This window comes from Sphaerodactylus townsendi, linkage group LG08 (assembly GCF_021028975.2).
Source record: "Sphaerodactylus townsendi isolate TG3544 linkage group LG08, MPM_Stown_v2.3, whole genome shotgun sequence".
Classification (NCBI taxonomy): Eukaryota; Metazoa; Chordata; class Lepidosauria; order Squamata; family Sphaerodactylidae; genus Sphaerodactylus; species Sphaerodactylus townsendi.
The window spans coordinates 84,714,294-84,742,200 of record NC_059432.1 but is presented as its reverse complement, the minus strand read 5'-3'; the positions used below and the strand labels follow the sequence as shown (position 1 = coordinate 84,742,200).

Genomic DNA, 27,907 nt, shown 5'->3' with positions numbered 1-27,907 from the left:
CTGCACCCTGCCTACCTCACACATACCTGTTTTGTTCTATCAGAAGTTTTAATGTACGCGGGTTTGTTAAAACAACATCAGCATCTATGCTGAAGTAATAGTCACATTCTTTATTCTGGCGACAGACATTCCTTGAAAAAGGATAAGAAATACAAACCATTAGCATTGGACAAGTGATAAGTTCCAACAGGTCGCAATCATTCTAAAAAGTTTTACCTTAAAAAACTTTGAATCTTTGCTAAGTTATAGCCAATATAGATGAAGTTCTAGGAACTCCATGACTGAATTAACTCAGTTTTAAAGTGCCTACAGAAGTCTCACAAATCCCTTCGCAAGAAGAAGGGGTATAATTCACCCAGGTGGCTTCCTTAATAAAAAAAAGCACCCCTCCCATATTGCATTACATCTTCAGGAAAAAAATGAGATAAATGAACATCCATTTCTATCTAAATAACCAACTGCAAATATAAATAACAAGCATGAACACAAATAAAAGCTTTACACTCTATGGCCGTTTCTGCACGGGCATTTAATGGCGGCCTGGAGACGGCAAAAACGCCGTCTCCAGGCCACCACCGCACAATTGGCGCTTAGCTGCATCGCAGCTTCGCCGCCCTCGCGCCTACCGCTCCGGCTTCGGCAAGTTTCCCCAGAGCGCTGGGAAGCGCTCTTTTTGGGGAAACGCCGCCTCGAAGCCGCTGCCGAGTAACAGCAGCGGGCGCCACACGCCCCCCCAATTCGGTGCATCTATTTGTCCCCTGGCCTCCGTTGCCGGGCCGGTGTTCCAGATACCGCCCTGCTCATCGAGGTGGCCAGGCCAGGGCGCGTCCCCAGGCCCTCGGGTGATGTGTCGGAGTCCGGGACATGCCGGGTCGGCCGGGCGCCGGCGCTCCATGACGCCGGCTGCCCGGCTGTTTCCAGGACCGTCCATGCGGAAACGGCCTATGATTCTTCTCATGTTATAGGTTGAAATAGGCTAAAAATCCCTTTGATAAAAATATTTATCTGTTACTGAATTAAGCTATAAAGTTGACCAAAAAAAGAGGAATTGTTGCCAGCTTTAACTGCACAGAACATTATCTACCACAGAATCTTGAACTGCTAAAATATACAAAACATAATACATGGTGAGAATATAAACAAACATGAGTTCAAGATGTGATTGTTAAAGCTGAAGCATATTTACAACTTCCATAAGACTTCAAATATATTCACCCTTTACTTCCCTAGAGTTTTCTATTCGATCAGAATTTACAACAGATGGTGAAATTATCATGTTAGACCAAGTCCATCATGAGGCAGAAATCAGCTCTATGCTATTCATGCAGCACATACTGCAGGTCAAACACTCAGAATCCCATCCAGAGGGAGGCCCAAATCATTTGGTGGGAGCACTTGCCACACAGGAGGAGGAAATCCACCAGTGCACAGTCGTTATGGCTGTCCTGAGCTGGAGAATGTGGCACTGGACCTGGCACCAGCCACCCTGTGCCCCTGCAGCAAGGGCTGTCTGAGGACGTGGCTGGGGTGGGGAGAGCAAACTTTAGCCAGCTCCCTCCTGGCCATTTGGCCCATTGCACTGGTGGCTGGGACCATAGAGTTATGCCACCAACAAGGTGAAGGAAGTCTATTTAGCCCAATAGGGGGCTTCCTGGTGGCAAGGAGGCTTTTTGGCATTTTGAGCTTCACCATGCTACCAGAAAGTCTCTTTGAGGGCAGCAGCCCAGCTCAGCCAGGTGTCTGACCCCTTGGATGGGGGCTGCCCATCTGCTATTTTCTACTGGCCTGGACACAAAGTCATTCAGGAATAAAGAACACTGTAGTTTCTTATGGGATCTGTCAAGAAAAAAAGAGAGACTCAGCAGAGAAAAAGTGATGGTCTGTCCTTAAGATTTCTGGATCCAAATGAATTCTAGCACTCATTTGGGAAGTTTGCTATGGGCATGTATAATCTTGCCAATGATTTGATTAACCTTAGGAATGGTTAATCTGTTTGAGACATTATCAAATAGGTTTCGAAGTGCTTCATTATCAGAGTAACTTTGATTTACAGAAGTTAACAGATGTGTCCCGGTACGGCAGAAATCGAGGGCAAAAGGTAAGAAACCCAATGAATCTGTTATAGAACATATTTGAAGTGATAAAGCTAAACGACAATGCTGTACCTCAGATTTTGAGTACTCAATGCTTACACAGTTTATGTGCCTATATTTGAGAAAGCATTTGTTATTTTTCATTTATATGTTGAAGATCTCTGTGATCTCGAAAGAAAGGATGAAGTAATCAACATCTGCACTATTATTATGTAACCTATTCTTTGTACTTTGCACGCATACGTTGATAATCAAAATGATGGATTGTTAATGATGGCTACATCTTAACCAATAGCAACTGTTTCTACATAAGCAATCATTAATCTCTCAAGAGGGACACAATATATAACTGTGAAATGTCATTTAAAATTGCCATTTGCATATTTTCATTACCTTCCCTATACACTTAAATCTACAAAAAAGGTTAATTGTGAAACATTAAATTCCATTACATTCCCATGTTTCTGGCATCAGCTTGACTCAGATTCTCTTCAGGTCCAACAATTTTTATGGTACTAATAATATTCTTGGCTTTTTCCCAGAATTTCTTGATATGCTTTTCATGATATACCTCCTGAAAGTGTTAAAGTAGACAGTTAATGATCATTGGGATGACATAAAAATTAAAGACAATAAAATATTCCAATGGCAGACTGTATTATATCAAAAGGCAATTTGAAAATTGAGGCCATTGTCTTTCAAGTCTATAGTTGCTACCTTTGGATTGGGAGATTCCTTGAGATTTAGGGAAGGATAATGGGGAATATAATGCCATATTTACCCTCCAAAACTGCCATTTTATCCAGTTTACCTGGATAATCTCCAAGCCCAATTTGAAGGTTGGTAACCCTAGTAACTTACTTAACTATGTACAGTCCCATCCAAGCTCGGAAGCGGTGGGTTGCAGTGCTGAAGCAGTGCCACTCTGCCACCTCCGAAGGGCTTTTCAGTAGTGCAGGGAGCAGGAAAAAGCCTTGAAACCTTCCCACTACTGAAAAGCCGTACAGGGCTGAAAGGACATATGCCACCAAAAGGAAAGAATAAGTCTGAGGGCCGGTGTGCTGCACTACTGGCCCTCAATCCCAGAAGGGAACTGACTAAAATCACCTTCACGCCCAGGAACAACTCAGTCCACCCCCTCCCATGCGGGCATCTGAGTGGGATGACAATGCAGCATCACTGCAGCCCAGACTTTTGAGTTTTGCAGTGGTGGAGCTGTGTGACAGGCGGGTGCCAGCACATCTCCTCCCACCCTCCCCCGCCAAGGTAAGTGCCTTGGGGAGGACAAATATGCCAGTGTGAGGCTCAAGCCCTTTCCCTCCCCCCGTTCCTTTAGATGGGGCTCTCATTCTCTAATCTTGATCCATATTCTCTTTTCCTGTTATATCCTAATTTTTTTTAAACCCCGATCAACAACTATGGAATGTGAAGTCTCATCTGATTCTGTGGCGCAAATGAAAATACAGGGGGAAATGACTTGGAAATCTATGACCACTACACATTTCACATACATATTTTCCAGAAATATCATGAATAATAAGCCAATCCGTTAATAATGGGTAAAATACAAAATCTGTTAGGCCCCTTCCGCACACACAAAATAATGCGTTCTCAAACCACTTTCACAACTGTTTGCAAGTGGATTTTGCTATTCCGCACAGCTTCAAAGAGCACTGAAAGCAGTTTGAAAGTGCCATGTGCGGAATGAGCCTTAGTGTTCTGTGAATATTTGCACTAGAATCCATACAGTGAATATCTCTGAAGGTAAGCATGACAACCTTGAACAAACTGTTAAAAGGAAAATATTACCAGTGATGAGAAGCATGAACATATTTGCATGGAGTACAAATTAGGTAGATATTAGAATACTAAAGAGAAACAAGAGGCTTATGATGGTAATAACGAAATATCATAGTAATCCTGTGTGAGTCATCAAATAGAACTTTTTGGGGAAATATTTTTTTAAAAAAACTCTAAAGATATCAGCCACAGAGGCAGGCGAAATGTCAGGAGCAAATGCTACTAGAACATGGCTATACAGCCCAGAAACCACATAATACGCCAATCACACGCTACCTTTGCAATTCAGAAATGATGAAATCTGAGAAAAGAAGTCTAAAAAGATTAAGCACAGATCCTGAGCAGATGGAGTGACATGTTTCTCCTCTCTTCACCTTAATTTATTTTTCATATATATCAGCTTCAAAACATTGATTGATTATTCCAATAAAAAGGTCAGGTGAAATTTCTAATGTTCATAATATTTCACTTGGATTTTCTTTTGCAAAAGTGTCCTTGGGAGATGATGACAATTTTTGTAAAAGTAAAATAAACTTCAGTCCAGCTTCGCTCTCAGCTTTGAAACATAATTATGAGGCAAATATCTTTCGCTTGGGAGTTGGGAACATATTACTTACTCAAAATACTATGATAAAACAGCATGAGTCCTCACAGTAAAACAAACAAACTGGAAATTCAGCAACAGAAGGCAGAAGAAACTAGTCCAAGATCAACAACTCTTTTTGCTTACCCTCTTCAGCCCCCAAGTAATCAGTTCGATAATATATGGATTTTCAGCCTCCTAAAAGATGGTTATTTAATTTTTTTTAAAAAAACAGCACTTTTATTGGGATGTTACTGAATTTTGTGACAGCTCCAGATTGGTTAAAAATGCAAGTTTGTTTTATGGTTTTGCAACAATCTAGGACAAGGTTTCAGAGAGCAGCAGTGGCATAGTGGTTTAGAGCAGGTGGACTCTGATCTGGAGAATCAGGTTTGATTCCCCTCTCTGTCACTTGAGCTGTGGAGGCTTATCTGGGGAACTAAGATTAGCCTGTACACTCCCACACACACCAGCTGGGTGACCTTGGGCTAGTCACAGCTTTTCGGAGCTCTCTTAGCCCCACCCACCTTTACTGTGAGAGGGAAGGGAAAGGAGTTTTTAAGCCCATTTGAGTCTCTTCACAGGAGAGAGAAAGGGGGGATAGAAATCCAACTCTTCTTCTTCCTCCTCTTCTTCCTCTTCTTCTTCTTTAGTTGTCCTTTTCTGTGCTTTATTGTAATTCCAGGGAAATCTCACCATAAAAATTGATGCCTATGCTGGTAAAAATAGCATAAAACAACCAATTCAAAATGGAATTCCTCTCCCCCAATATGTAGGATTTTATGCACACACCCCTGTAGAATCCAACAATAGCATCTTGAACGTTGTTGAAACTTGAATTCAGAATCCAATGGCAAGATATCTTCAGCTTTGTTTTGTCTCCCAAGATAAACATTCTCAATGGTCAGCATTCTATCCTCTATATAAACAGTCATATATTTTGTGCATCTTGCTTTCAAGGGACAAATAGCAGCTGGAAGAATGTGATTCTGATAAGAAAATTACCCACAGGAAAAAGCCAGGCACACCAACACACAAACTTCCAATCTGGAGCATAATTCCCAGCTGCTGCTTTGAGTATAAAAACATCTCTCTGGGAAAACATGCTCCTAACGGAGTATTCCATGTACTGTGGCCTTTAAGATAATTGTATGGAACAGTATACTTGAATGTGTTAGGTATTATTTTATTAACTTATATTATTTGTTTATTCATGCATATACATAGAGACTCACACTGTCATACAGTGAAGAAGGAAGAGGAGGAAGAGAAGGAGGAGAGAGGGTTTTATACCTTTTTTAACCTTTAAAGAGTCTACAAGCAGCTTAAAATTACCTCACATTCCCACAATAGGCATATTATGAGGTAGGTGGGACTGAGAGAGTTCTGCAAGAACTGACTGCCCCAAGGTCACCCAGTAGGGTGAAAAGAAAGGAATCAAACCTGGTTTTCCAGATCAAATTCCACTGCTCTTAACCACCACACTGAAGGATCCAATGTTTATGAATTTCCTTGCAATCAGTCTGTATTACCGGACTCAGTAATTTACTAATTTGCAATAACATAACTCCAAAATTAGCACCTAGTCATAAAGTACTTACATTATTATGAATGAAGAGAGAAAGTTTTTCCTTTGCGTATTCTAGAGTCAATAATCTGTCTAAAACCTTGGTCAGGAAAGGAGTTGGCTGTTCAATGAAAACACCAATTGTTACTGTTGGATTCTCCTGAAAAGTAATTTGTGGAGAAAAAAACATATTTATTACAGAGTCTACCACAGTGTGAGTGTCTTGCAATTCTCACTAATGTGCCACACTGTGTGGCTTGGGGAATACATTATTTATGGGTACTATAAGGAACTTTTCATCTTATCCAGTTTAAAAATTTGAGTAGCACTGTTAACTGTGGCTTTCATACTTCATTACATGAACACATTCAAATGAAATTATATGAAGAATCCACACCACTATCTTTTAAAATAAGCATACATATAAAATGTGTCTGAGGAAGCTTCCATACCAGAGTAAAGATTCAAGCTAAGTTCTCACAGATCCTGCTGTAAGCACTACACCAGCAACTCACATATAAAGGTGTTTTTTTAAAACAAACACCCCCCCCCCCCATAGCTGTAATGGAAAAACTAGTTGAATTCTGACGCACAGAACTTATCACTAAAATAATTATAAACAGTTGCAGCTCTGGGACCAGACCTCTTAATCCCACAACCTCTTTGACTCTGGATTTCTACAGGGATATTCCAGCCCAACATTCTCACATTGAGTATACATGTGTCAAGAGTTATAAGAACCAGAGAGGTAAGGGTCACAATCAATCACATTTCCATCCTGCCTCTTCCAAAGAACTTGAAACAAAGTAAATGGAGTTCCCCTTCTCCCATTTTATCATCACACACACAATCCTGTTAAGTCCTCAAGCTCAAAAACAAACAAACCCTGACAGGTAGTTTAAGCTAAGGGGGCTAAGGCCACCTCAGGAACTTTAAAAAAGAATGGCTATTTGAACTTGGCTCTTCCTGATTCTAGTCTGATATTCTAACCATGACACACTGGCTCTTCATTATCACCATTTTGAAACAGATTTTCAGACAGAAGTTGAGCCACTGTGTTGTAATCAGATGGCACACATACACATTTAAGTTGCACAAAATGCCCTGTGATAGTGTGTGAGAAGGGTCGACTAAGATATATTTTTGAGCAAGTCCCAGAACATGGTCAAAAAGTATATGATGCAGCAACTTTGCAAAAGCTAGGCTAAATATGGGCTAATCATGTATAGAGTTCTGTGGGGACAAAAATGTAACTGACAAATAACTAGCATTAATCCTGTTTATCAGGCTGTGTTAAAGTGCCTTATTTAAAATCATGAGTAAATGTCTCAGTCAGGAAACGAAACGCTTTTTACATTAGCTGGATGTACTGAAATATGTACTGAATGTACTGAAATATGTACAAGTATGTGCAAATCACGCAAAGCTCTTTTTCTACCTCTGCACCAGACACTTTATATAAATATTTTGAAACGGCACAACATCTCAGACTGAAACTAAATATGGCCATGGCGTGTTGATGAACTCCCTACACCCTTTGCCATATGTCTACTTGAAACAGCAGGTTGTGAAAATATTTCATGAAGTACGTGTTGGCATGTGAAACCAAAAAGAGGTCAACAAAAGGAAACATTGGTCCATTCCGCACAGCATAAAATAGATTTCTATAGGATATCTTAAAAGAGGCAACCAGTTCTTTTCGCTCAACACCCCCCCCCCCCCATAAGATGTTCAGGGGAGTCTTAAAAAGAGGCAGCTGCTGGTTTGATTCCAGACAACAACGGTGTCAGAGGGGAAAAAAAGCTTTTCCCCACCCAATCGTTTTGCTCTCTGGTCAGTTTCACCCTCCACTTGTGTCTGACATTTTCTGTGCAGCTGAAGCAATTCCCCCTGCCTACATTTCCTGAAAGTTGTCCCAGGATTTGCAGGCTCTGATCCTGGGCACCTTTTCAGTCCGAAAAGTACAGATTTGTACTCAGCTCATACTGCCAATTCTGACAAAATATAATTTTCCTATTGTTATTAAATCAAGGAGCTATCTTTATAGCTACATAAGAAACACATAAGAGAACATTAGCCACTCAGAGGACTGCTTTACTTCCCATTGAGAAGCACTGGGTAGACCTGCCCTCCACAGACTGACTTAACAATCATACTAATTAATTTTGCATCATTTAATGTGTCATGTTAATAGTTACAATTTGTTTCAGTTCTGTTTTGTTTCAGTTCTAATTTTAAGCACTCTGGTTGGTTATACAACCCTAACTCTATTGCATTGTTTATTGACTTCATATCTGTTGATTGTATTGATTCACTCTGTGTAATCTCTTCCTTGAATTGAAGTCAGAAAGCTGGATCATCCATCCCATCCCATCCCATCCCATCCCATCCCATCCCATCCCATCCCATCCCATCCCATCCCTCCCTCCCTCCCTCCCTTAGCTAGGAAGAGCAGTACTGTGGAACAAAGACAGTCGAACAGTTGGAAATGGCCTCCTAAACATTGCAAGACTCATTAGAATGCATGTTTTTTGCTTCAAATCATACATCACATACTTACATTTAGTGCATCTAGATCAAGTAAATCTGTGTCACAGGCACTGCAGCCAGTTTCACGGGACCAGCCATTAGGGATATAATTTCCAAAGTAGTTGAGAAGAACCTATGGTTTTAAAAAAATAATTAAAAATATACGATCAACCCTTTTCCTGTGCTTTCAGCTAGGCACTTTACAGGGGGATAGTACATATACATTGAAATGGTAGAAAATGAGCCAGAATAGTATTTAATGCAGTGAATCCTTGTTAGACTATTAGCTCGACTTATATCACACATTTATATCTTCTTCTCACTTCAAAAATCTTAGTGGAAATGAAGTCGTCATTACTTACTTTAGTTGGGCCATTTCCATGAAGAGTGATGGGTAAAGTGTCATACAAAGAATTCTTGGCTCTGGCTCCTCCTTCTTCAAATGTCAAAACAACTTCATCTACAGCCCATCAGAACATAAACATCAGAACAATTTCAGGTAACTCAAAAGGGAAGTCAACGTTCTCTGCATCCAGTTGAAAAAATCTATGCAAACTCATTTTCAGACAGACTCCTGTATTACCTAAAACTTTGCTGGCAATTCTCAAGTGGCTGATTGAAAACTTCTGCTACTGACTTCAGTAGGAATACATCAGGATAGCTGTTTAATATTGTAATTTTTTTAAACTACTTTGGAGTTTTGACAAATTGGTATACTGTTAGTCAACTCTTCCTTCATAAACAAGGGCCTGCTTTTGATGTTGGGATTGTTCCTGAAAAGTATTCACCTCTTCCTCCAGCTCCTTCTCTATTTTTGTCATTATGTAAATAATGTAGGAGATCTATAAAGAAGATTTAATTTCTCAGAGTTAAGTAGGGACCATTTTCAGATAGTCACAGCATCTCCCGTTTGTCAGTTATTTCTGTGGTGCAGAAGGGATGAAGGCTTGCACAAGCTCCAGGGGTTGCCTCTAATCTCTTTTCAGGGACAATTCCAAGTTAAATAACACATATCCTAGTGTGTACTGGGTGTAAATATCCTTAACAAATATTCCTAAGCAAAACATTCATCACTCAATAGGCCATTCAGCATACATACCAACAGCTCCATTTAGAGTCTGGAAAATATTGCATTTGTGATCCAAAGTAATATTAATATGCTCCTAAAATGTAAACATAAAATAAGAAGTAAATCCTTTAAATTGAATCTTATAATATCCAGAATAATATTAATTACAGGGGTCAAGATGTTTGGCTCCGCCAGCTTTTTCACCCAATCTCACCCAATTCTACTCATAAATACAGTCCCCACCCAATATGGCTTTTGTACACACACCTCTCATAATACACAGCATAGTTCTTTTTGACAGCCAGAGATAATCTCTCACTCCCTTTTCATCAGCAAAAAATCTGGCTGGATACAGCCCAATTACAACACATGTCATTTGATAATTCATCTACAGATTTTCAGCTCTGCAGCCAGATCTTTCTCAATGTTTCCTGTATCTTCACTGTTCTAAATGTCATATACAATTATCCATTAGTAACATGTGATTCATTCAAAAGCTGTTCACATGCGTGTGGTACCAAGGGATTGTTTCTGCTTTGTAAACTAAGCAAATGGAGTTCATGACTACCCTGACCATGATGATTTGACAGTACACTGGAAAAGAGTAACTGCCAGGTTCAACTAACAGATGGAAGTTGCTAACCACATAACAGAAGTTGAAGACATGCCATGAAACTTATGGAACAATATTAGTGAGTATAGATGGAACTGCTAATAAATCTGGCTCTTCTTATTTGTGCATGTTCTCTGAAGGGACCACATTTCAAAAATCCTCATTCTATCCATCCAAGTTGTTGGGTTTAAATTATGGGTGGAAAGATATTGGCTGGATATTAGGGGAAAAAATACAGTGAGAGTTGTTCAGCAGTGGAATCAGTTGCCTAGGGAGCTGGTGAGCTCCTCCACCCTGGCAGTGGCAGGACAAACACTTGTCAGGGATGCTTTAGGCTGATCCTATAATGAGCATGTATGGCCCCTTCCAACTCTATGCTACTATGGCTCATTCCGCACACACAGAATAATGTACTTTCAAGCTGCTTTCAGTGCTCGTTGAAGCTGTGCGGAATGGCAAAATCCACTTGCAAACAGCTGTGAAAGTGGTTTGAAAACTCATTATTTTGCGTGTGCAGAAGGGGCCTATGATTCTAACATCTGGCAAACTATTTTGGGGGATCAATAACTGACCTCAGCAGTAGCTTATTCTACAACAACAACAGCAAAAAGCTTGGCTACATTTTATAAGTTATAAAAAGCATAAAAAGAAAGCATTAGATATCTTAGCATTTTTATGTGCTCATATTAAAAATACAAGAACAAAAATCAAAGGATTAATTCAAACATTTAAAATAAATCACTGTTAGCTATACTTAGTGGATTGAGTTGTAATCCTACAACTATTTTTGTAATTTCAGCTGAAACCAATGCAATTTTGTAATTTCAGCTGAAACCAATGCAACGTCCATATCTAACTTTCAGGGTTTCTAAATATTAAAACTGCTTGCTCAAATCCAATAGTGTGTGCAAAAAACATCCAGAAATTTGTATGAGCAGCCAGTATCATCAGTATATCTAACTCTCAATGTGGCCTTATCTGTGGATTCTTGAATCCAGAAATTGAAGCCATGCGCAGGCAAAACAGACCTTTCTACAAACCTGAGAAAAGCAGGTTTGCAAACAAATCTAAAAAATAAATTGGAGGGATAACTTCCCCACCCTAATAACAGAAGAAGCATTTGTAGATTTCAGCGCTACCTGTGGCCAGCCATCAAGCATTAGGTTTTGTTTTTTACCTGCAACAGGACGTGGGAGGGAGCAAGGCTTTTTCCAAAGCTGTTCTGGCCTTTGAGGAGGGGCCAGGTCCAGCACTGACCACTTGCTACCATGATATTTACATGACTCACCCAGACCTGGCTGCTCACTATTATTCAACAACCTCCACCCCACAAAAAACAGTGTCATGTCATGGTTAGAATTTTGGACTAGGATGTGAAAATCCAGGTACAAATCCTCCCTCTGCCAGGGAAGCTCATTAAGTGACAGTGACGTAGTGCCAAGGAGGCGCATGCAGATGCGAGGTTGTGGCAGGGGCATGGCATTCCAGGGTGTGGCGGGGGTGTGGCAGGGGTGCGGGGCCATTCGTGCCCCGGACACAGTTCCCTCTAGCTCTGGCCCTGCTGAGTGACCTTAGGTACAGCCTTAGCCTAACCTACCTCACAAGATTTTGTCAAAATAAAATTGAGAAGATAACGATGAAGCCTGGTTTACTTATGGAGGGTCAATTTCACTCTGCTTGTGTTCGGAATAAAGTCATGTTCCGTTTGCTTGAAAAAACCTCACAAAGAAAACCAGAACTTTGGCACATGCCTATGTATTATATATACTGATGAAGTTCTACATACCCTTTTTAATTGGTCAATGTAGATTTTGGTATAAAAAAGCTGATCATCATCATTGTCTTGAAGGTCCCAGTGCTGTACAACATTGTTTACATGTGGAGCATAACCAATAAATCCTGAAAGAAATGAGAAAAATAATTAAATAAATTACACATTTTTTAAAAAAATTAAACTGAGTTTTATATTTTTCTTCAGTTTACCGATCATAAAACTTCAACGATAATGTTCCAGTAAAGGAATACAAACCTTTCCTATCAATTTCTAACTCAAGATCTCCGGTGCTTTCTAGAACCCGGAATTAGTGCATATGCTTATGATAGTAACACAAGTCCGAATTAGTTAAAATTTCCTTTCTGTCACTAAGGCATGGGTCTGGTTCTATCACTTGTTCCTGAAAGGTAAATCAGACTATTTGTGAAAATATACCATATGATTTTCAGTCATGGATTTTTTCCCCATCCATTATCACAATAAGGAAGAAATCACTCTTTAGCCTGCAACAGTTTAAGCAGTTAGTAAATCTTGATAAATGTAAGTACACACTCTGTAGACGCCTTATCATTACAGGATCCCCAGAATTACTTGCTCAATCCTTAAGCCAAAATACCTTCTTGTATGAAACTCAAGGAGGTGGTGCATAGAGTTCCCTAAGTTTCCTATTAGACGCTAATCAGACTGATATTTATTTAACTACAGTAAGGTTGCTATAACATATGGGCTCCAGCCATGCCCTGGCTGTATTGTAGGATTTTTCCGTGCCCAGCTGCAACACACTCATTCTAAGAAGAGCACAGTCTTTAAAGAGCTTGCTTTAAAACACTGGCCTGGATCCAGCAGTAAATTTCCACTAATGGAAAGGAGGCATTTCACTTAGATCACTTATTTGCCCATCATGCCATTTCTGGGAGTCCCTCTACCCACAAAGAATTTCAGGAGGCACCTGGGGCTGTAGTGAAAGGCAGAGGTTTACCACAAAATCCTCACCACTATCTTTTGAAAACAGTGTTCTTTAGATGCTAGAGAAGAGGAAGTATTACTATGGCAAACTCCCAATACTTTTATGAAAACAGGAGAGGATGGGAGAAGTCATCTGACAATTTATAACTTTTAAAAATAAATTACCCATATATTCTCAATCTCAAATACGATTGCCAGAAAAGAACTCTCAGTGAACTCTTTGGGGCTTTAATAATTGCAATATAAAATTGGTAGCATGAAGCTGATTATCGGTTAAAGATGCATTTTCATATAACGCATTACAGTGAATGCAGCGTTAAGCCAACAGCAGTTGAAGGAACCCCTTGGTGTTTTTCAAACACTTCTTACCTCCTGCATTAAGGAATCGTTTTCCGCTGCGGACAACAGGGTACTTGTCTGATAGTCTTTTGTCAGGCCATATCAATCCATCTGCTGCAAATACTACTCTGTGGTTAGCCTGCTGGAACTTCTTTAGCAATTCCTCAGGTCCTCCAGCAAATAAAACATCATAGCTGAAATTATTAAAAAAAAGTAGGAAGGGAGGCTGTGAAATGCATTTCCATGATAAAAGGAGCAGGTACAAGATAGAGCTAAATATATCATATTAAAAAGGAATCCAAACTGTTTTACAGGGAGATGTACTTATATATCTATCCCTAGTTCATTTACTCCTTATTCACTTATTCTTGCATCCATCTTATCCGCAGTTTTCCTTTACCTCCATTTTCATGCATTGTGACATGTTTGGTTCTGTATTTCTGTTGGGACTTATGGCGCATTTCAATTCTTCCACTAACATCACTGGCTTCTAGTTCACACCTGTTTCGTTTTGTCCTGCATTGACATCTGACTGGTGCAGATGCAGTCCCAGGAGTGAGCATTTGTTAGGGGCAACCCCCAACCCCCATTCCTAATGCATACTGTTAGCATATAAAAACCAGCACTGTTTTCTCAGGATGTTTCCCATCTCTCCTACCCTACCAAGAGCCAGTCACCTTTGGAGACAAGCTGCAGAGAGCTGCTGTTCATCTTTGTTCCCTCCTTTGGGGGACAGAGCCTGAGGTAACCTTGTTCAATGGCCTGCAGAATTGGTACCCTTGATCCCATGCATGTAACATGGTTAGTCCTTGGTGGACAGGGAGCACTCCTCTCCCTGTGATTTTGGTGCAATTTGGTTGGGAAAGAACCACTCCATCTTCCAAGGGAATAATGGAAGGACCGCTGTTCTTCCTCACTTTGTAAAACAAATGTATCTCAACAAGGAACCATAATAATTACAGAGTTTTCAGCAGCACGGTAAAAAAAATGTATCTCAGACACTGTAAGAGAAGGAAAAGGAAATTAAAGCAGGAATGGTTTTTGTTGTTTAGGATGCTGTGGCCAATGACATCCCTCACCCCTGCTCACCATCAGAACCAGAAGAGAGAACTGTGCCTGCATCAAGAAGCATCTGCTCTGGGGAGGGGGGGGGGGTTCTGTAAAATCAAACCTCTCTGTCTAATTAACTTTAAATTTGGAGGGTCTTTAGATAGATTGTTTTGTGCAAATTTGGTGCTCCTATCTTTTAAAACGGGTGCTTCAGACCCTCTAATATATTCCCCATTGAAAAAAATGGTCCTGAAGAGCTGGAACCACACAAAAAAACACACAAATTTGAATCCCATACTAGAAGTCCAACATGAACATAAGTAACTATGGGACCACCCCCCCCCCCAAAAAAAATCCCTGTATGTGAAAGTAATGAATTTTTCTTGTGTATGTCATGTCTCTGCATGACATGCCAAATATAAAACAATTAAAAATGTTGGTTTCTTCTCCTTGTTCCTGTGCTTTATATCATTAAATTTATTTTGTTGTGTAAAAGTTGGATTCGCCTCAATGATATGGCAAGGTGAGAAAAGAGACAGAATTAGGATCAAACATTCTTTGCTTAGCCACACCCAAACTGCTGAAAAGTATTGGCACTAACAAATATTGCATGGTAAAAGTCATAAGAAACATCAGTGGGTTTATTCGAGGGGAAAAAACCCTTTATTATAGGTTTTAATTTGATTCTGAGAAAGAAAAGAAAAAGGTCAAATGAGGAACATATGCATTTAGTTCTTTATAATAATGTCCTGTAAATCTAGAAGACAGCTGCACACAGCTGTAACAATTTATAAGTAGCATACCTATGATCTTTCTCTTCTAAAGAAAAAAACTTTCAGTGCTGATATGCAAAATCATTCTAATGGAATGTTCTCATATCAGCATTTTCACCCACAGAATCAGAATAAGATAGCTAAACCATGAACTCAGCTATTCCTTCTAATAATATCATACAAATATAATATCACTGCTTCTTGGCCTTTTGGCTAAGATCAAGTGTAATCTCATGGGGTTGACAAGTTAGTACTTAGACTGTCTAAAAGAAACAGCTGCTGGATTCATTTCCAGTTTCACTGAAGGAAAATGTTTAGTTTATTTCTCACCACTGTAGGAACGGCTTTTAGTATGATGTGACAATCATACAAACATGAGAAGAGTCCAACCAGATCAGACCATTCTAGTATGAAACTCCATAACATCTGGTCTGCTCTTCCCAACAGGGGCCAGTAAGATGTCACAGAAAGTCACCAAACAAGGATAAAGAGGGAAAAGCAACAACTAAACCTCAGCAGCATGCACTCTGAATGTGGGGGTTCTGTTTCATCATCATAGCAAGTGAAATGTATGGGTTAACCAAATTAGGATCTGGAAGACCCTGGTTCAAACCTTCACTCTTCCATGGACACTCTAGATGACCCTGGACCAGTCATTCTCTCTCAGCCTATCCTATCTCACACAGTACTGTTGTGAGGATAAACAGAAGGGAAGGAGAATGATGCTGTAAACCACACTGGGCCCCTTTTGGTAAGAAAAACATGGTATAACTATCCAAATAAACGAAACAAAATACAAAAGGAACCATTAATGAACCTTTTACATGAAGCTGTCAAATTTCCTTCTAAACCCATCTGATCTTATCAGATGTCAGAACCTAACCAGGGTGGCTCTGGTTAGTAGGAAGGAAATGAATGAACTTTGAAACACGTGCTGTGCCATTATGTGCATGCTTCAAATAGTCAACATGCTGAAATAATGCAATGAACCCTATCTGTACTTAACCAGACACATCAATCCATAAAACAGCATGAACAAGATGTATGTAGTGATATGACAGACCAATGAATTAAGCTCAGATCTCAGTTTCTCTGGTATGACTAAAACAGTTATATGGTGCATCAATTACAAATATTGATTTTGGAGTGGCACAGAAGACCTGGGAATTGAGCACTAATTCATGTAAATTGTTGATTTTCGGTAATATGAACTGGGAAAAATATAGTTCATTTTGCAGAATTTTAGGCCAAGACAAAAGGACATTCGGATCTCCAATATCCATACATAACTATGCTATCCTGCATAGGGCCAGGATTTTTAGAGCCTTATTACCCAACCAAAATGTCTTCAGCTACAGTTTCAGACTCCAGCTTGGGAAGTTTCTGGAGAATACCTGGAAAGGGAAGGAATTTAGCAGAGATTTCACTCTCCAAACCTGCCACTTCCTTCAGATCAGCGTCAGCTGTAATTCTGGAAGAGCTTCAGATCCCACTTGGAAGTTGAAAACTAGATGTTGAGGATGAGGCATTGAACCCGACCCATGCAATCATTAACCATAATGTCATGCTAGTTTTGTCAAGATTTGGTACTAAATTACAGGCAAACATTTGAGAAATATTTAGGAGCGAAGCGTCAAGAGCAATTGAGCTCACTTTACAGGGAGTACTGCTGTTAGAAACAATTGCTCATTGTAAACAGCCTTTTCTAACTCAGGTTTCCTGAAAATTATAGAGCAAGGGATTGTCATAGGCTTTGAGACATGACACTTTCACAATAGTGTACAGTGTTCTTTGTTTTTAGAGGAAAAAAGAGACCCTTCTTCCCATATATGCCAAGGAAAAAGCAATTGTTCAGCCTGATTACCCATGTTAGAATAATTGCACTGTGAATGCAGTAAGTCAAAGAGGCCTTTATCAAGGTGCAGACACAATTATTGATCCCATTCAAGCAAATCTTTGTGATAGCATAGCATCGATTTGTTTGCATGAAACCATTACCTTTTTGGCAAATGCAAGGAACTTCCCATAAAAAACAGATGGTTAGATATAGTCAGTGGTGGGATTCAAATAATTTAACAACCGGTTCCAGTGGTGGGATTCAAATAATTTAACAACTGGTCGTTTACAAGCACGATTTTAACAACTGGTTCTGCCGAAGTGGTGCGAACCTGCTGAGTCCCACCACTGGATATAGTGATACATAAACAGAAAATTATTCAGCATAGTTGCCCTTGCAGAAGGAATTGTGAAAGATCATGTGAAACCACTCCATCTCCTAGTTTGTTCATACATACAGTAATACGCACACACAAGACCTTATGGACCAATCTCCAATGCCTCTCATACTGTACTTTCGGGAGCTATTTTGAGAATGAAGTAGGTTAACTTTCTGAAACCCTGGGATTTACTGCACAAGATTTTGGGCATGTGGAAATATAAGTGGGGGAGATACAATAAATTAGTGCAAGCAGAACCTGTGGTTTTTCTTGCATTTCCACCTGCACAACAGCTCTATCACAAAAGGAGGTTTTGTGCTGGATCCAGCAGAGTGTGCACTTGCCTTCATTAAAGTTTCAGAGTTCAAGTATAACATGCAGAATTGCTGGATTATATACTAAACAGCATATATGTAACACACTTTGGGGAGGACTTCATGCTTGCTTGTAGATTTTCTGAATGCATCTGGTTGGCCACTTTGTGAAACAGGATGCTGCAAAAATGGATGAATGGTTTGACCCAGGATGTGGTATACTAGTTAAAAGGAGTGGACTCTAACTTGGAGAACTGAGTTTGATACCTCACTCCTCCACATGAGTGGTGGATTCTTACCTTGTGAACTGGATTTGTTTCCCCACTCCTACAAATGAAATCCGATGGATGACCTTGGACCAGTCACATTTTTCTCAGAACTCTCCCAGCCCCATCTGCCTTATAAGATGTTTGTTGTGGGGAGAGGAAGGGAAGGTGCTTTGAGGACTCCTTTCAGGAGTGAAAGGTGGAGTATAAATTCAAACTCTTCTTCTTTCCTTTTCCAAAGCCTTCGATTAGCAGCATAGAGAGTATGAAGTGCCAATTTATAGTGACCTTGCAGGGTTTTCAAGGCAAAAGAGGAACCCATCTACATTTCTCTCCCTGCAGCTTTTCAAAGCTTTTTCAGTTCACACACATCCATACTGGAGTGCAAACAATGCTCTGGCTTCCTTCCTCCGCCCTCTCCCTATATAATAACTTGCCGGAGCATAGTCTCCAGCTGCTAATATTTCAAACAAGCAGAGATCTTTGGCAGCCTTCACCCTTCCTCTCCTGTCTAAAATCTCTCCTAGCAGTAAAAAATACAGTGGCAAAGGCATCTGAGCTCCCTGCAGCTTGGCAGCTTCAATCTACTGTAGAAAAGAAGAACATGCTTTATTTGTTGTACATTTTGTGACCATGCATATGTACTTAAATGGGTCTGCACTCTATAGACAGATTATTTTCTTCTTCCCATCCTCCAGTTGGCAGACTGTGACTTTTTCTGCATAGTACAAATAAAATGTCTTGAGGATGGAAAAAGAAGTGTTTTGAATAAGAACTCCGCACATTGAAGCTGCCCGCCAATTCAGTGTTTAAAATACATGAATAAACTTAGTTTTGCCTGGTGATTCTGCAAACTTGCCGTTTTTTCCATTGTTTTCAATGAGGTGTATTCAAAGCTATGGCCGTTTCCGCACAGCCACGCTGGGGGTTGGGTCGGTGTACATGATGCCGACCAACCGAGGACCGTTTGCACGAACGGTCCCGGTTGTGGTGGGGAAGACGGCGCAGCCTCCGCGCAGGCTGCGCCGTCCCCCAAATGCCTTACCATGTCCTCCGGCCTCCGGCGCATTGCACAGGCCAGGGGACACGCCCTCCCTGCCCTGCGTGACAGCTCGGAAGTCGCATGGCAGGGGGGACGTGTCCCCTGGCCTGTGCGACGCGCTGGAGGCCAGAGGACACAAGGCGTTGAAAGAGTGGCGCCTTCCAGCCACTGCCATTCGCACGGCAGCGTTTGGAAGCCGCTGGGAGGGAGGGTGGCACGGCTGTGATGCAGCTGCGCCCCACATGGAAACAGTTCCCTAGGGACGGCTTTTTTGCTGTCCCTAGGGCGCTGTTATTGGCCCATGCGGAAAGGGCCTATGATACAAGAATTGCAGCTGATTTTCATATCGGTTTTTGTGAACCCAATATACAAACGTTTTCTTATTCTAATATTTCCCTGCTCATTTCTCCTAGCACTATGAGCCAACACCAGAACCTAGACTCAGCTTCCACTCTGACAAAGTTAGGACCATACTGACAACAAACATATAGAAATGACCACATGTACATGGCAAATACAAATGCTATGTATATAATAAAAACAAATATCCAAAACTGAAGAGGAATAATATTTATGAATTTAGAAAATTTATACCCAATCTCTCCAGAGTCTTGTTCCATGCAGCTCACGAAGTAAGTAAACAAACAAACACACACACACACAACCATAAAACCAGGCCAGGATATAACAACAACATACATTCCTAAGGAATTTATGGCCTCAGAAGTAGACAGATTTAGAAAATTGAATATCATTAAAAAAATATCTACCAAAGTTTAGTGACTTAATATTTAGGAGATATTTGCCAAAAAAAAAAAAGGCAATCAACCTTAGTGAAAAACAAACTACCAGCAGCTGCTTCATAATTATGAGCCATAATAGGTCACAGCTCTAGGCAAAAGTGTAGAATTAAAAGTCTGAAGTCTGGACACCACTGAACTAAATGTAAAACTAGCGGGGGGGGGGGGGGGGGTTTACTTAGCTGGGCAGCAGGCACAATTCCATTTTTTTCTCATTAAAACTCCCCTGTGTGTATTTCAGCTTACAAAATGACCTTGACAGGTCTAACAGAATGAGAAGATGGAGCATGCTTTAAAACTGGCCTCTCAGAAGAATTGAATTTTCATTTGCAGAAGTAATTCTGAAAGGTACATTGAGAAAAAGAGGTATATGTAGAGGTCTTCACACTCAACCTGCCCTGTTTGTTTGTTTTTTGAGAAATGTTTATTAACATATGCTATAGTTGTTCTCTGTTCCCTCCAAACCACTGATACTGAACAAAAAATCTAGAGTAGGTGATTCCATGGGCATGTCTAAACTGGGGTATCTATTCACCATGGCAAAAGATTTCATGGAAAGTACATAAAGTATTCCCTGATAGAAGAGGTGATTATTGCTCATGGAAGAATGTAAAGCCTGTATATATGTTTTAGTCCTTGAGGGTTGACTTTTTTACCGTATTTCCACTCTAGGCTGATGTTGTGAATGCTTTAGACCAGAAACCATAACATTAACTGGAACACACAGTAAGAAAACAGATACCATAACTATTGAATAGGTTCACATTGAAGGACATCACTTTTAAAAAATTAGGTAGATACGGTAATCCAATTTATAAAGAATGACAGTGAACACACATAGGGGTTGGTTTGAAACAGAAGGGAAAAAAATGCCAAGTAATATCTCAGAGATCTGTACAGAATGGCAGGTATTTAGGAATTTTAGGGGGAAATAACCTAACGTGTATGAAGTTACTTAGCGGATTTATGAAGACTCCCAGTGTTTTGCTTTTTCAGGGTTTGGCACAAGGATGAGTGTTTGTCTTGGAAGTTGTCCAGCTTTTTTAAAAAAAGTTAGTTCATGCTACAGAAAACTCTTCATTCAAGTTCCCAATAGTACAGTCTGTATCAGAGCACAGGGCACATAAGAGCAATCTGAGGGAGAGAAAGTGGTGGCTCAAAGCAGCGAGGCCTCTTTGCAAAGGCTTTGCCGCCACAGCAACTTTCAGTCCATGAAAGAAACCAGATGCGCTCCAGAGAACAGCTTCTCAGACAGCATTTTCCACCACAGAATGATCTAATGCTGTTCCTTCCCTTTATCTTTCTGAGAACAGTATCACATTGAGGTATTTTGACTGCTTTTGAAGTGGCAGAAATGTAGAAAAAAGAGGAGAAAATATAAATATTTAAGCTTTGTTTGCATATCTCTCTTTGTGATCCAGTGTAATTACAGTTCATTAATGAACTGTTATCTGTTTTGAAATGCTGCCTGTCAGCATTCACTCAGAACTAAAATACTTTGTCCCTTCTCCTAAATTTGATTTTACTTTTGATTTTTTTTTCTAGCATGAACGTCTCTTCAAAAGTACAATTTAATAACCTGTTGCATCAGGCAACAGTATTAGGGCTTTCTGAGGAAATGCAAACCATCCTAGCATTCTGTCTATATTTGCATCATACTAAGTTGGGGTTGGGAAATTCCTGGTGATTTGGGCATGAGGTTTGGGGAGGCCAGGGTTGGAGGAGCAGTGGGATCCCACCCTTTGAAGCCGCCATTTTCTCTAGGGGAATTGATCACTTTAGTCTATTTCAGGCTATATGTTTTTCAGCTTGTCACATACAGATAACATCTTTTCCTTTCAGAGAGCGTAACAGTTATGGTTCTTTGGCAGTTTATGCAACTGTAATCCCGTGAACAAACATAGGCCCTTTCCGCACGGGCCAAAAACGACGGCCTGGGGGCGGTAAAACGCCCCAGGCGCTGCCGTTACACCTGAAGCGACACTGCTGCAATGTTGCAGCAAGCGCCCGACCTGACTGCGCTCCCCTCCCCCAGGGCGGCGTCAGGCCGCCCTAAACAACAACCCTTTAAAGGGTTGTTGTTGAGGGGAAAGCGTCTCCCGGCGGCGCGGTGTGAACCACGCCGCCGGGAACACGCTGTTTCCCCTTCCCTTTCCCATGTACCTCGTGTCGCCGTCCTGCTGGCCTCCTAAGTCCCTCCCTCGCTGTCCTCCGACCCCTGGAGGTCGGAGGGCAGCGAGGGCGGGGCTGAGGAGGCCAGCAGGATGGCGACACGAGAGGTACATGGGAAAGGGAAGGGGGGAAGAGGTGGCTCCATGCGGAGCCGCCTGCCGTCTGCCGGCCTTGGAGAGGCCGTCCGCATGCCTGCATGCGAACGGCCTCCGCCTCCATGCCGGCAGAATTCCTGCCGGCGTGGAGGCGCCCTTACGGCCGTGCGGAAACGGCCATAGTTTGTCCCATATACAGCCTCACAACTCTGTAAGTGCAAAATAAGCAGTCATTTTTCCCCAGTAAAAAGAAACAAGATTTGCATGTTAACTCATCATTTTATAAAATGATCACCATCTTATAAAAACACTGACATTTTACAGGTTTCCTAGAAATTCAAGTGGGAATGCCAAAACAAGGAAATTATCTTACCAGTCAATGTACATAACCACTAAATCCTCCTGATCTGCATATGCCTCCAGTGCAGATTTTAGTAGTCGGACTTTCTGACCTCCTCCAATAGAGTTCAGAGCATCACCTCCTTTCCACTCTTCACCTTTACCAAGTACCTTGGAAAAGAAAAGTTCCTCTTGTAGTGATCAGGAGTATAATCATTACATTTAAAGGGTAGGTAAGTAGCTTAAAAGGCTTCTTGGAATGGCAACATCTAGATCATATTGTATCATACTTAAGATCTCATGTTTGGCCGGACACAACAGTCCATTCTTCTACTTCCTGTATTCCCAAATATTCTAAAACAGTTCAGCCAAAATGAACAATGTGCACAGATTACTCCTTTCCTTGCAAAGGGAACTTAGATCCACATGGAACAAATGAGGTGGTTTGGGATGTTTAAAAAAATCCTCACATGCAAATAACAAAGTGCACTTTATAGAATCATAGAACTGGAAGGGGTCATACAGGCTATCTAGTCCAACCCCATGGTCAATACAGGATCAAACTGGACAAGTGTTTGTCCAGTCACTGCTTAAAGATTGCCAGTGAGGGGGAGCTCACCACCTCCCCAGGCAGCTGATTCAATTGCTGCACCAACTCTTACTGTAATTTTTTTTGTAATATCCAGTGTAATATTTTTTGTAATATCCTTTCTTCCCATAATTTATACCCATTAGGGCAAGTCCTATCCCCTGCTGCCAACAGGAACAGCTTCCTACCTTCCTTTACGTGACAGTCCTTCAAATACTTGAAGAGAGCAATCATGCCCCCCTCGATCTCCTCTTCTCCAGACTAAACATTTCCATGTCCCTCAGCCTTTCTTCATAGGGCTTGGTCTCCAGGCCCCTAATCATCCCCATTGCTCTCCTGTGTACCTGCTCCAATCTGTTCACAGACCTCTAGAATTGTACCAGCTTGTCACATATAGATAACATCTTTTCCTTTCAAAGAGTATAACAGTCAATGTACATGACTACCAAATCCTCCTGATCTGAATATGTCTCCAGTGACCAGTGCAGTGTACAGTGGAACAATGACGTCTTGTCATTTGGACGTTATGCCTCTGTTGATATATCTTCAGATCACATTAGTCTTTTTGTGGATGCATTACACTGGCTACTTATATGCAACGTACTGCCCGACCCATACCCCAAGATCTTGTTCACACACTACTCAGTAGTGTATCCCCAATCCAGTAGTGTGGATTTTTATTACCCAGATGCAGGACACAGCACTTATCCTTGTTTAACTGCATCTTGATCACACCTGCCCACTTTTCAGTGTGTTCTAAATACAATACCTCCAAACAATACATGCAACTGTATCCTTGCCCAACAACAGTGAAGAAAATATTGCATGGTATGCATATTAGTGATTCCTAGACTTGCCAGGTTCAGGCTGGAAACTCCTGGTGATTTGGGGATGGAGCCTGGGGAGGATAGGGACCTCAATGTGCATTCTCCAAAGCAACCATTTTCTCCAAGTCCTGCTTGGAGACTGGCATCCACAGTGATGCCCCCCCCCCCCAGCTAGTATGGTCCCTACACCCAAACTAAAACAAAACTTCTTGCAAACTACCATTTTTAAGGGTTGCATGTGACTATAAATTAACTATTAGACTGAGGCGTTTTCCGGACGGACATAATACCCTGGGGGGAAACCAGGATTGTACAAATTGGGTTGTTTCTATCTTGGTTTCTCCCTTCGCAAGGCCGCCTGACATTGCATTAAGACTGGGAGGAAGAACTCCAGGCAATTATGCACAAGGCCCTGAGTTATTTTCATTTTCCACACCAACATTTTCGCGCATGCACAAAAGTTCCCGTTTTTCCACCGTTCTGATTGGCTGCAGGCAGCAAGGCAGGGAAAATGAACCAATCCGTCTCCACGGTGTTTGCATGGGAGCGGGATCAGCACGGAGTTTTTCAAAAGAACCACCCATGTAGCTGTTTTTTAAAACCCCAGGATAAGGGAAACCTCATGGGGCCGGTCTGATTTAGGACTGGAAGCCATGTGGAAGCCATGCTCAAACCAGGATGTTTCACCTCCCCAACCCAGGATATATGGTCCATGGGGGAAACGCCTGAGATATTTAGAGGGACTTTTAGTACAGATTTATGCAAAGCTTCTCCAATCTTGAATCCAGTGAAATGACTGAATGATTAAACAAATTAATATAATTTGTGGAATTATGGTTCTATTAGCGCATATGCAAAACCAATCTAGTCTAACCACATTCAGATTAATGAGATTAGACAGGAGAAATTCTGCAAAGGTTCCCAAAAATAATATTTTTCACAAAGGTTCATAATCCCACAAATAATATTCGGTTAATCATTCCTTCATTCCATGTTTTTTTTTCAGACCAAAGTAGCTTACAATGAAAATCTATAACAATTTTTAATTAAAGGCAGTTACTAAGATGGTTTCTTTTTAATTTTTAAAATCTGCCATATTCTTCTCCCTTAGGCAAATAATTATATTAAATATCTGAACTTGCAATTCTTCTTGAAATGAGCAGAGATTTTATTATGCTGAAAAGAGTTCTGTTTTAGAAGCATTCCATCACAACCCTTCTCAGTTTAAAATTGCTTAAACAATCTTACTCAATGCAACAGGAGCATTTAGATTCAGATATCTGGGTTACATTTGGCTAAGAAGCCAAGTGTGAAACTTCTATGTGTTGGATTATAATGTCACCGTATCAAAATCCCCACTAACATTTATCTCCTGTAATCCTGTTTAGAGCAGCCTAAAGAAAACAAGATTCCCCTCCCTGCCTGAATTATCCTTCCCACATATCCAAAGAAAAAGATGCCTTCTATTATGACATTTCAATTCTGGACACATTTCTAGAATACAACTGTTATCTATGGAACTCCATCTGAAGTGAACAAGTTTTTCAATATTAAAAAATAAGTCCAGTCAGAGCTAGACAAACATTTCTCTTCAAATATCATGAGATCCAAGTTAACACATACCACGCCGGTGTTTCAGGGCTCATAACGTTTTCAATGTCCTAAGCAGCACTGAATACAGTGACATCATTCTAGAAATATGAGCGAGACAATTCCTACCCAAATAGTAACCCAGCGATTACTTCCCACCACATAAATCACTTATGGCTCTCTCTTGCCAAGAAGGAGAAAACAGAGGCAGAAATCTTAAAGACTGTGCACACTCCTGGGGCTCAATTTTATAAAGGGCGAATTGGCAATTGTGTAAAAATAGTGGTCCAGAGAAATGATAAAGGTTAGATTTGGTGTGGAAATATCATTTTTCTTACAGCTATTATTTTACATTATTATTTCATTGCTTGATTCTTGAGGTGACTTCACATATTTGCAAATAAATTTCAGAAGATTACCCTGATCCTGAACTGGCATACAGCATGCTCTGTACAGAAATGCTGGAAGGGGGGCTGTATTAGTTTCACAGCCTCAAGGACTGATGAAGAATTCTTAGCAAACCTGAAGTTTGGCCTGCTTCCCAGGTCAGCATCTTACAATCACCATAACCATCCATCAAATGCTCAGGATGTAGGGATGCCAGCTCTGGGTGGGGAAATACCTAGAGATTTTGAAAGTGGTGAGGATGGGGTTTGGAGAGGGGAAAGACTTCAGCAGGGTACAATGCGTTAGAGTCTACCCTCCAAAGCAGCATTTTTCTCAAGGTGGATTGCTGTCTGCTGTCTGGAGCAGAATTGTAATAGCAGGAGATTTCCAGGCCCCACCTGGAAACTGACAACTGTACTGATACACTTTACCCATACTGCTATTTAGAATGAGACAAGTGCATCTGAATCAAACAGTCTCTTTGCATATCTTGAGAAGGGCTAGAGAAAGAGGAGTAGAGATGTTTCACTTACCATCAGCATCCTGACCTGCAGATATTCATTGAAAATGGGCATAGAGCTGTATATGTTGGCTCTCTGTGAGAATAAGGACCCTGCAAAAACAGGCTCCCTAACTAAACAGCAAGAGCTTGTACTGTCTGCATATAGGCACTAGGCTCCATTAAAATCTCCGGAGCCCAACCTGCTGGCGGCATGACTTTGCTCTCTCTTCCCACAAAGCTAACTGCACATTTAGCTTTTCAGATGAACAAGGGCTACAGTTGACACAGAGGGTTTGACAGCAGAGATCCACTCACTTATGTGGAAATTAGACATTTTCCTGGGATGTTGGTAACATAGCAGGGAATTTTTCTTGGCTTGTAAGGCAGAAAGAAATTCTGCAATACTTGCATTACTTTTCTGACTTCAACAATGGCATTGGCATTTGTGCTGCTTCAGCTAAAGCAGCCACATGTGTTCTAAATGCTTGTCAATTTTGCTGAATTGGCATTTGATTGTTCAATTGGTTAGTTGGAATTATTTTATTAAAGAAAAAATAAAGGCTCAGGCAGAGTCCCAACTAGATCAGAGATAAACACCATTGTTAGTCAGGTTTCAGTCAGTTCCAAAGGAACATGAAAAGTCCTTCAGTATAGGAAAGGGGGAATTCCCTTTGAGGTTACAGTGCTAAGTGGTGAAGATTCTAACTCAGTTACCAATGTTTTCGTATGGAATCAAGTGCAGAAATCTACATGTAAAGAGATGTAAAGAGAGGCAATATTTACCCAGGCTGAGAACTGAACCTTTTCAACAGTTAACTCTGTAAACCTGTGGAATAATCTGTAGAGGTACAGTGGAAAACACCATCTGGAATATCAAGAGCTAGACTAGGTGAAACACTAGCAAGCCCATAGTGGGAATAATTCTGATCTGGGAGAGATCTGCAGTAACTAGTGTAGCAGGTATTTTCCATGACCTCATTCTATGACAGCTTTAATCTCTCTCTCTCTCTCTCTCTCTCACACACACACACACACACACACACACACACACACGCACACGCACACGCACACGCACACGCACACGCACACGCACACGCACAGGTGGATATTCTTTCCAATACTGGAAAAGGGAAAGAGAGTATACAGTACCTTTACTGTGTAATTGAAGTGCTTTGCTGACTGCATGAATCGGTGAAAGCCATCTGTTTCCTTGGTTGCAACAGTTAGAATTAATAACTTATCTGGTAAAGAGGGGATAAAAAAGAGAAAGACAAAACTTCATCATTTAAATAAATATTTGAAAGGACACAGCATGTGAGAAAAGGCTTGCCGACCATTAAACTCTAACAATGTATACATAACTAGCGGGCCCGGCCATGCGCTGCTGTGGCTGAATCTGGTGAAGTGGAAAAGAAAGAAAAGGGGAAGCAAACAGTTCAAACATGTGTCATTGCACAATGCTTGCAAGGGAGGGGAGGGGCAAGGGGCCCCTCGCTCCCCTCCCTCTCTCCTGTTCCCTTGCATGGCAACCCAGCCGGTCCCTCCCTAACGTTCCCCTTCCTCTGCTAGGGCGGGTGGGCCATGTGCAGGTGGCTGATCCTGTCCCTTTCAC

General features: G+C 41.0%; 1 protein-coding gene across 1 annotated transcript; it reads right to left on the bottom strand.

Moving 5' to 3' along the window:
- Window positions 1-27,546, bottom strand: LOC125437408 (procollagen-lysine,2-oxoglutarate 5-dioxygenase 2-like). Its single transcript, XM_048504885.1, has 10 exons — window positions 27,445-27,546; window positions 22,435-22,571; window positions 13,364-13,527; window positions 12,041-12,153; window positions 9,672-9,735; window positions 8,935-9,032; window positions 8,604-8,705; window positions 6,078-6,203; window positions 2,546-2,667; window positions 1-131 (listed from the first exon to the last, which is right to left on the bottom strand). Exons 1-10 carry the CDS (start codon window positions 27,478-27,480, stop codon window positions 17-19), a joined length of 1,077 nt encoding a protein of 358 aa, XP_048360842.1. The 5' UTR covers window positions 27,481-27,546; the 3' UTR covers window positions 1-16.
- Between the last annotated feature and the right edge of the window lie 361 nt (window positions 27,547-27,907).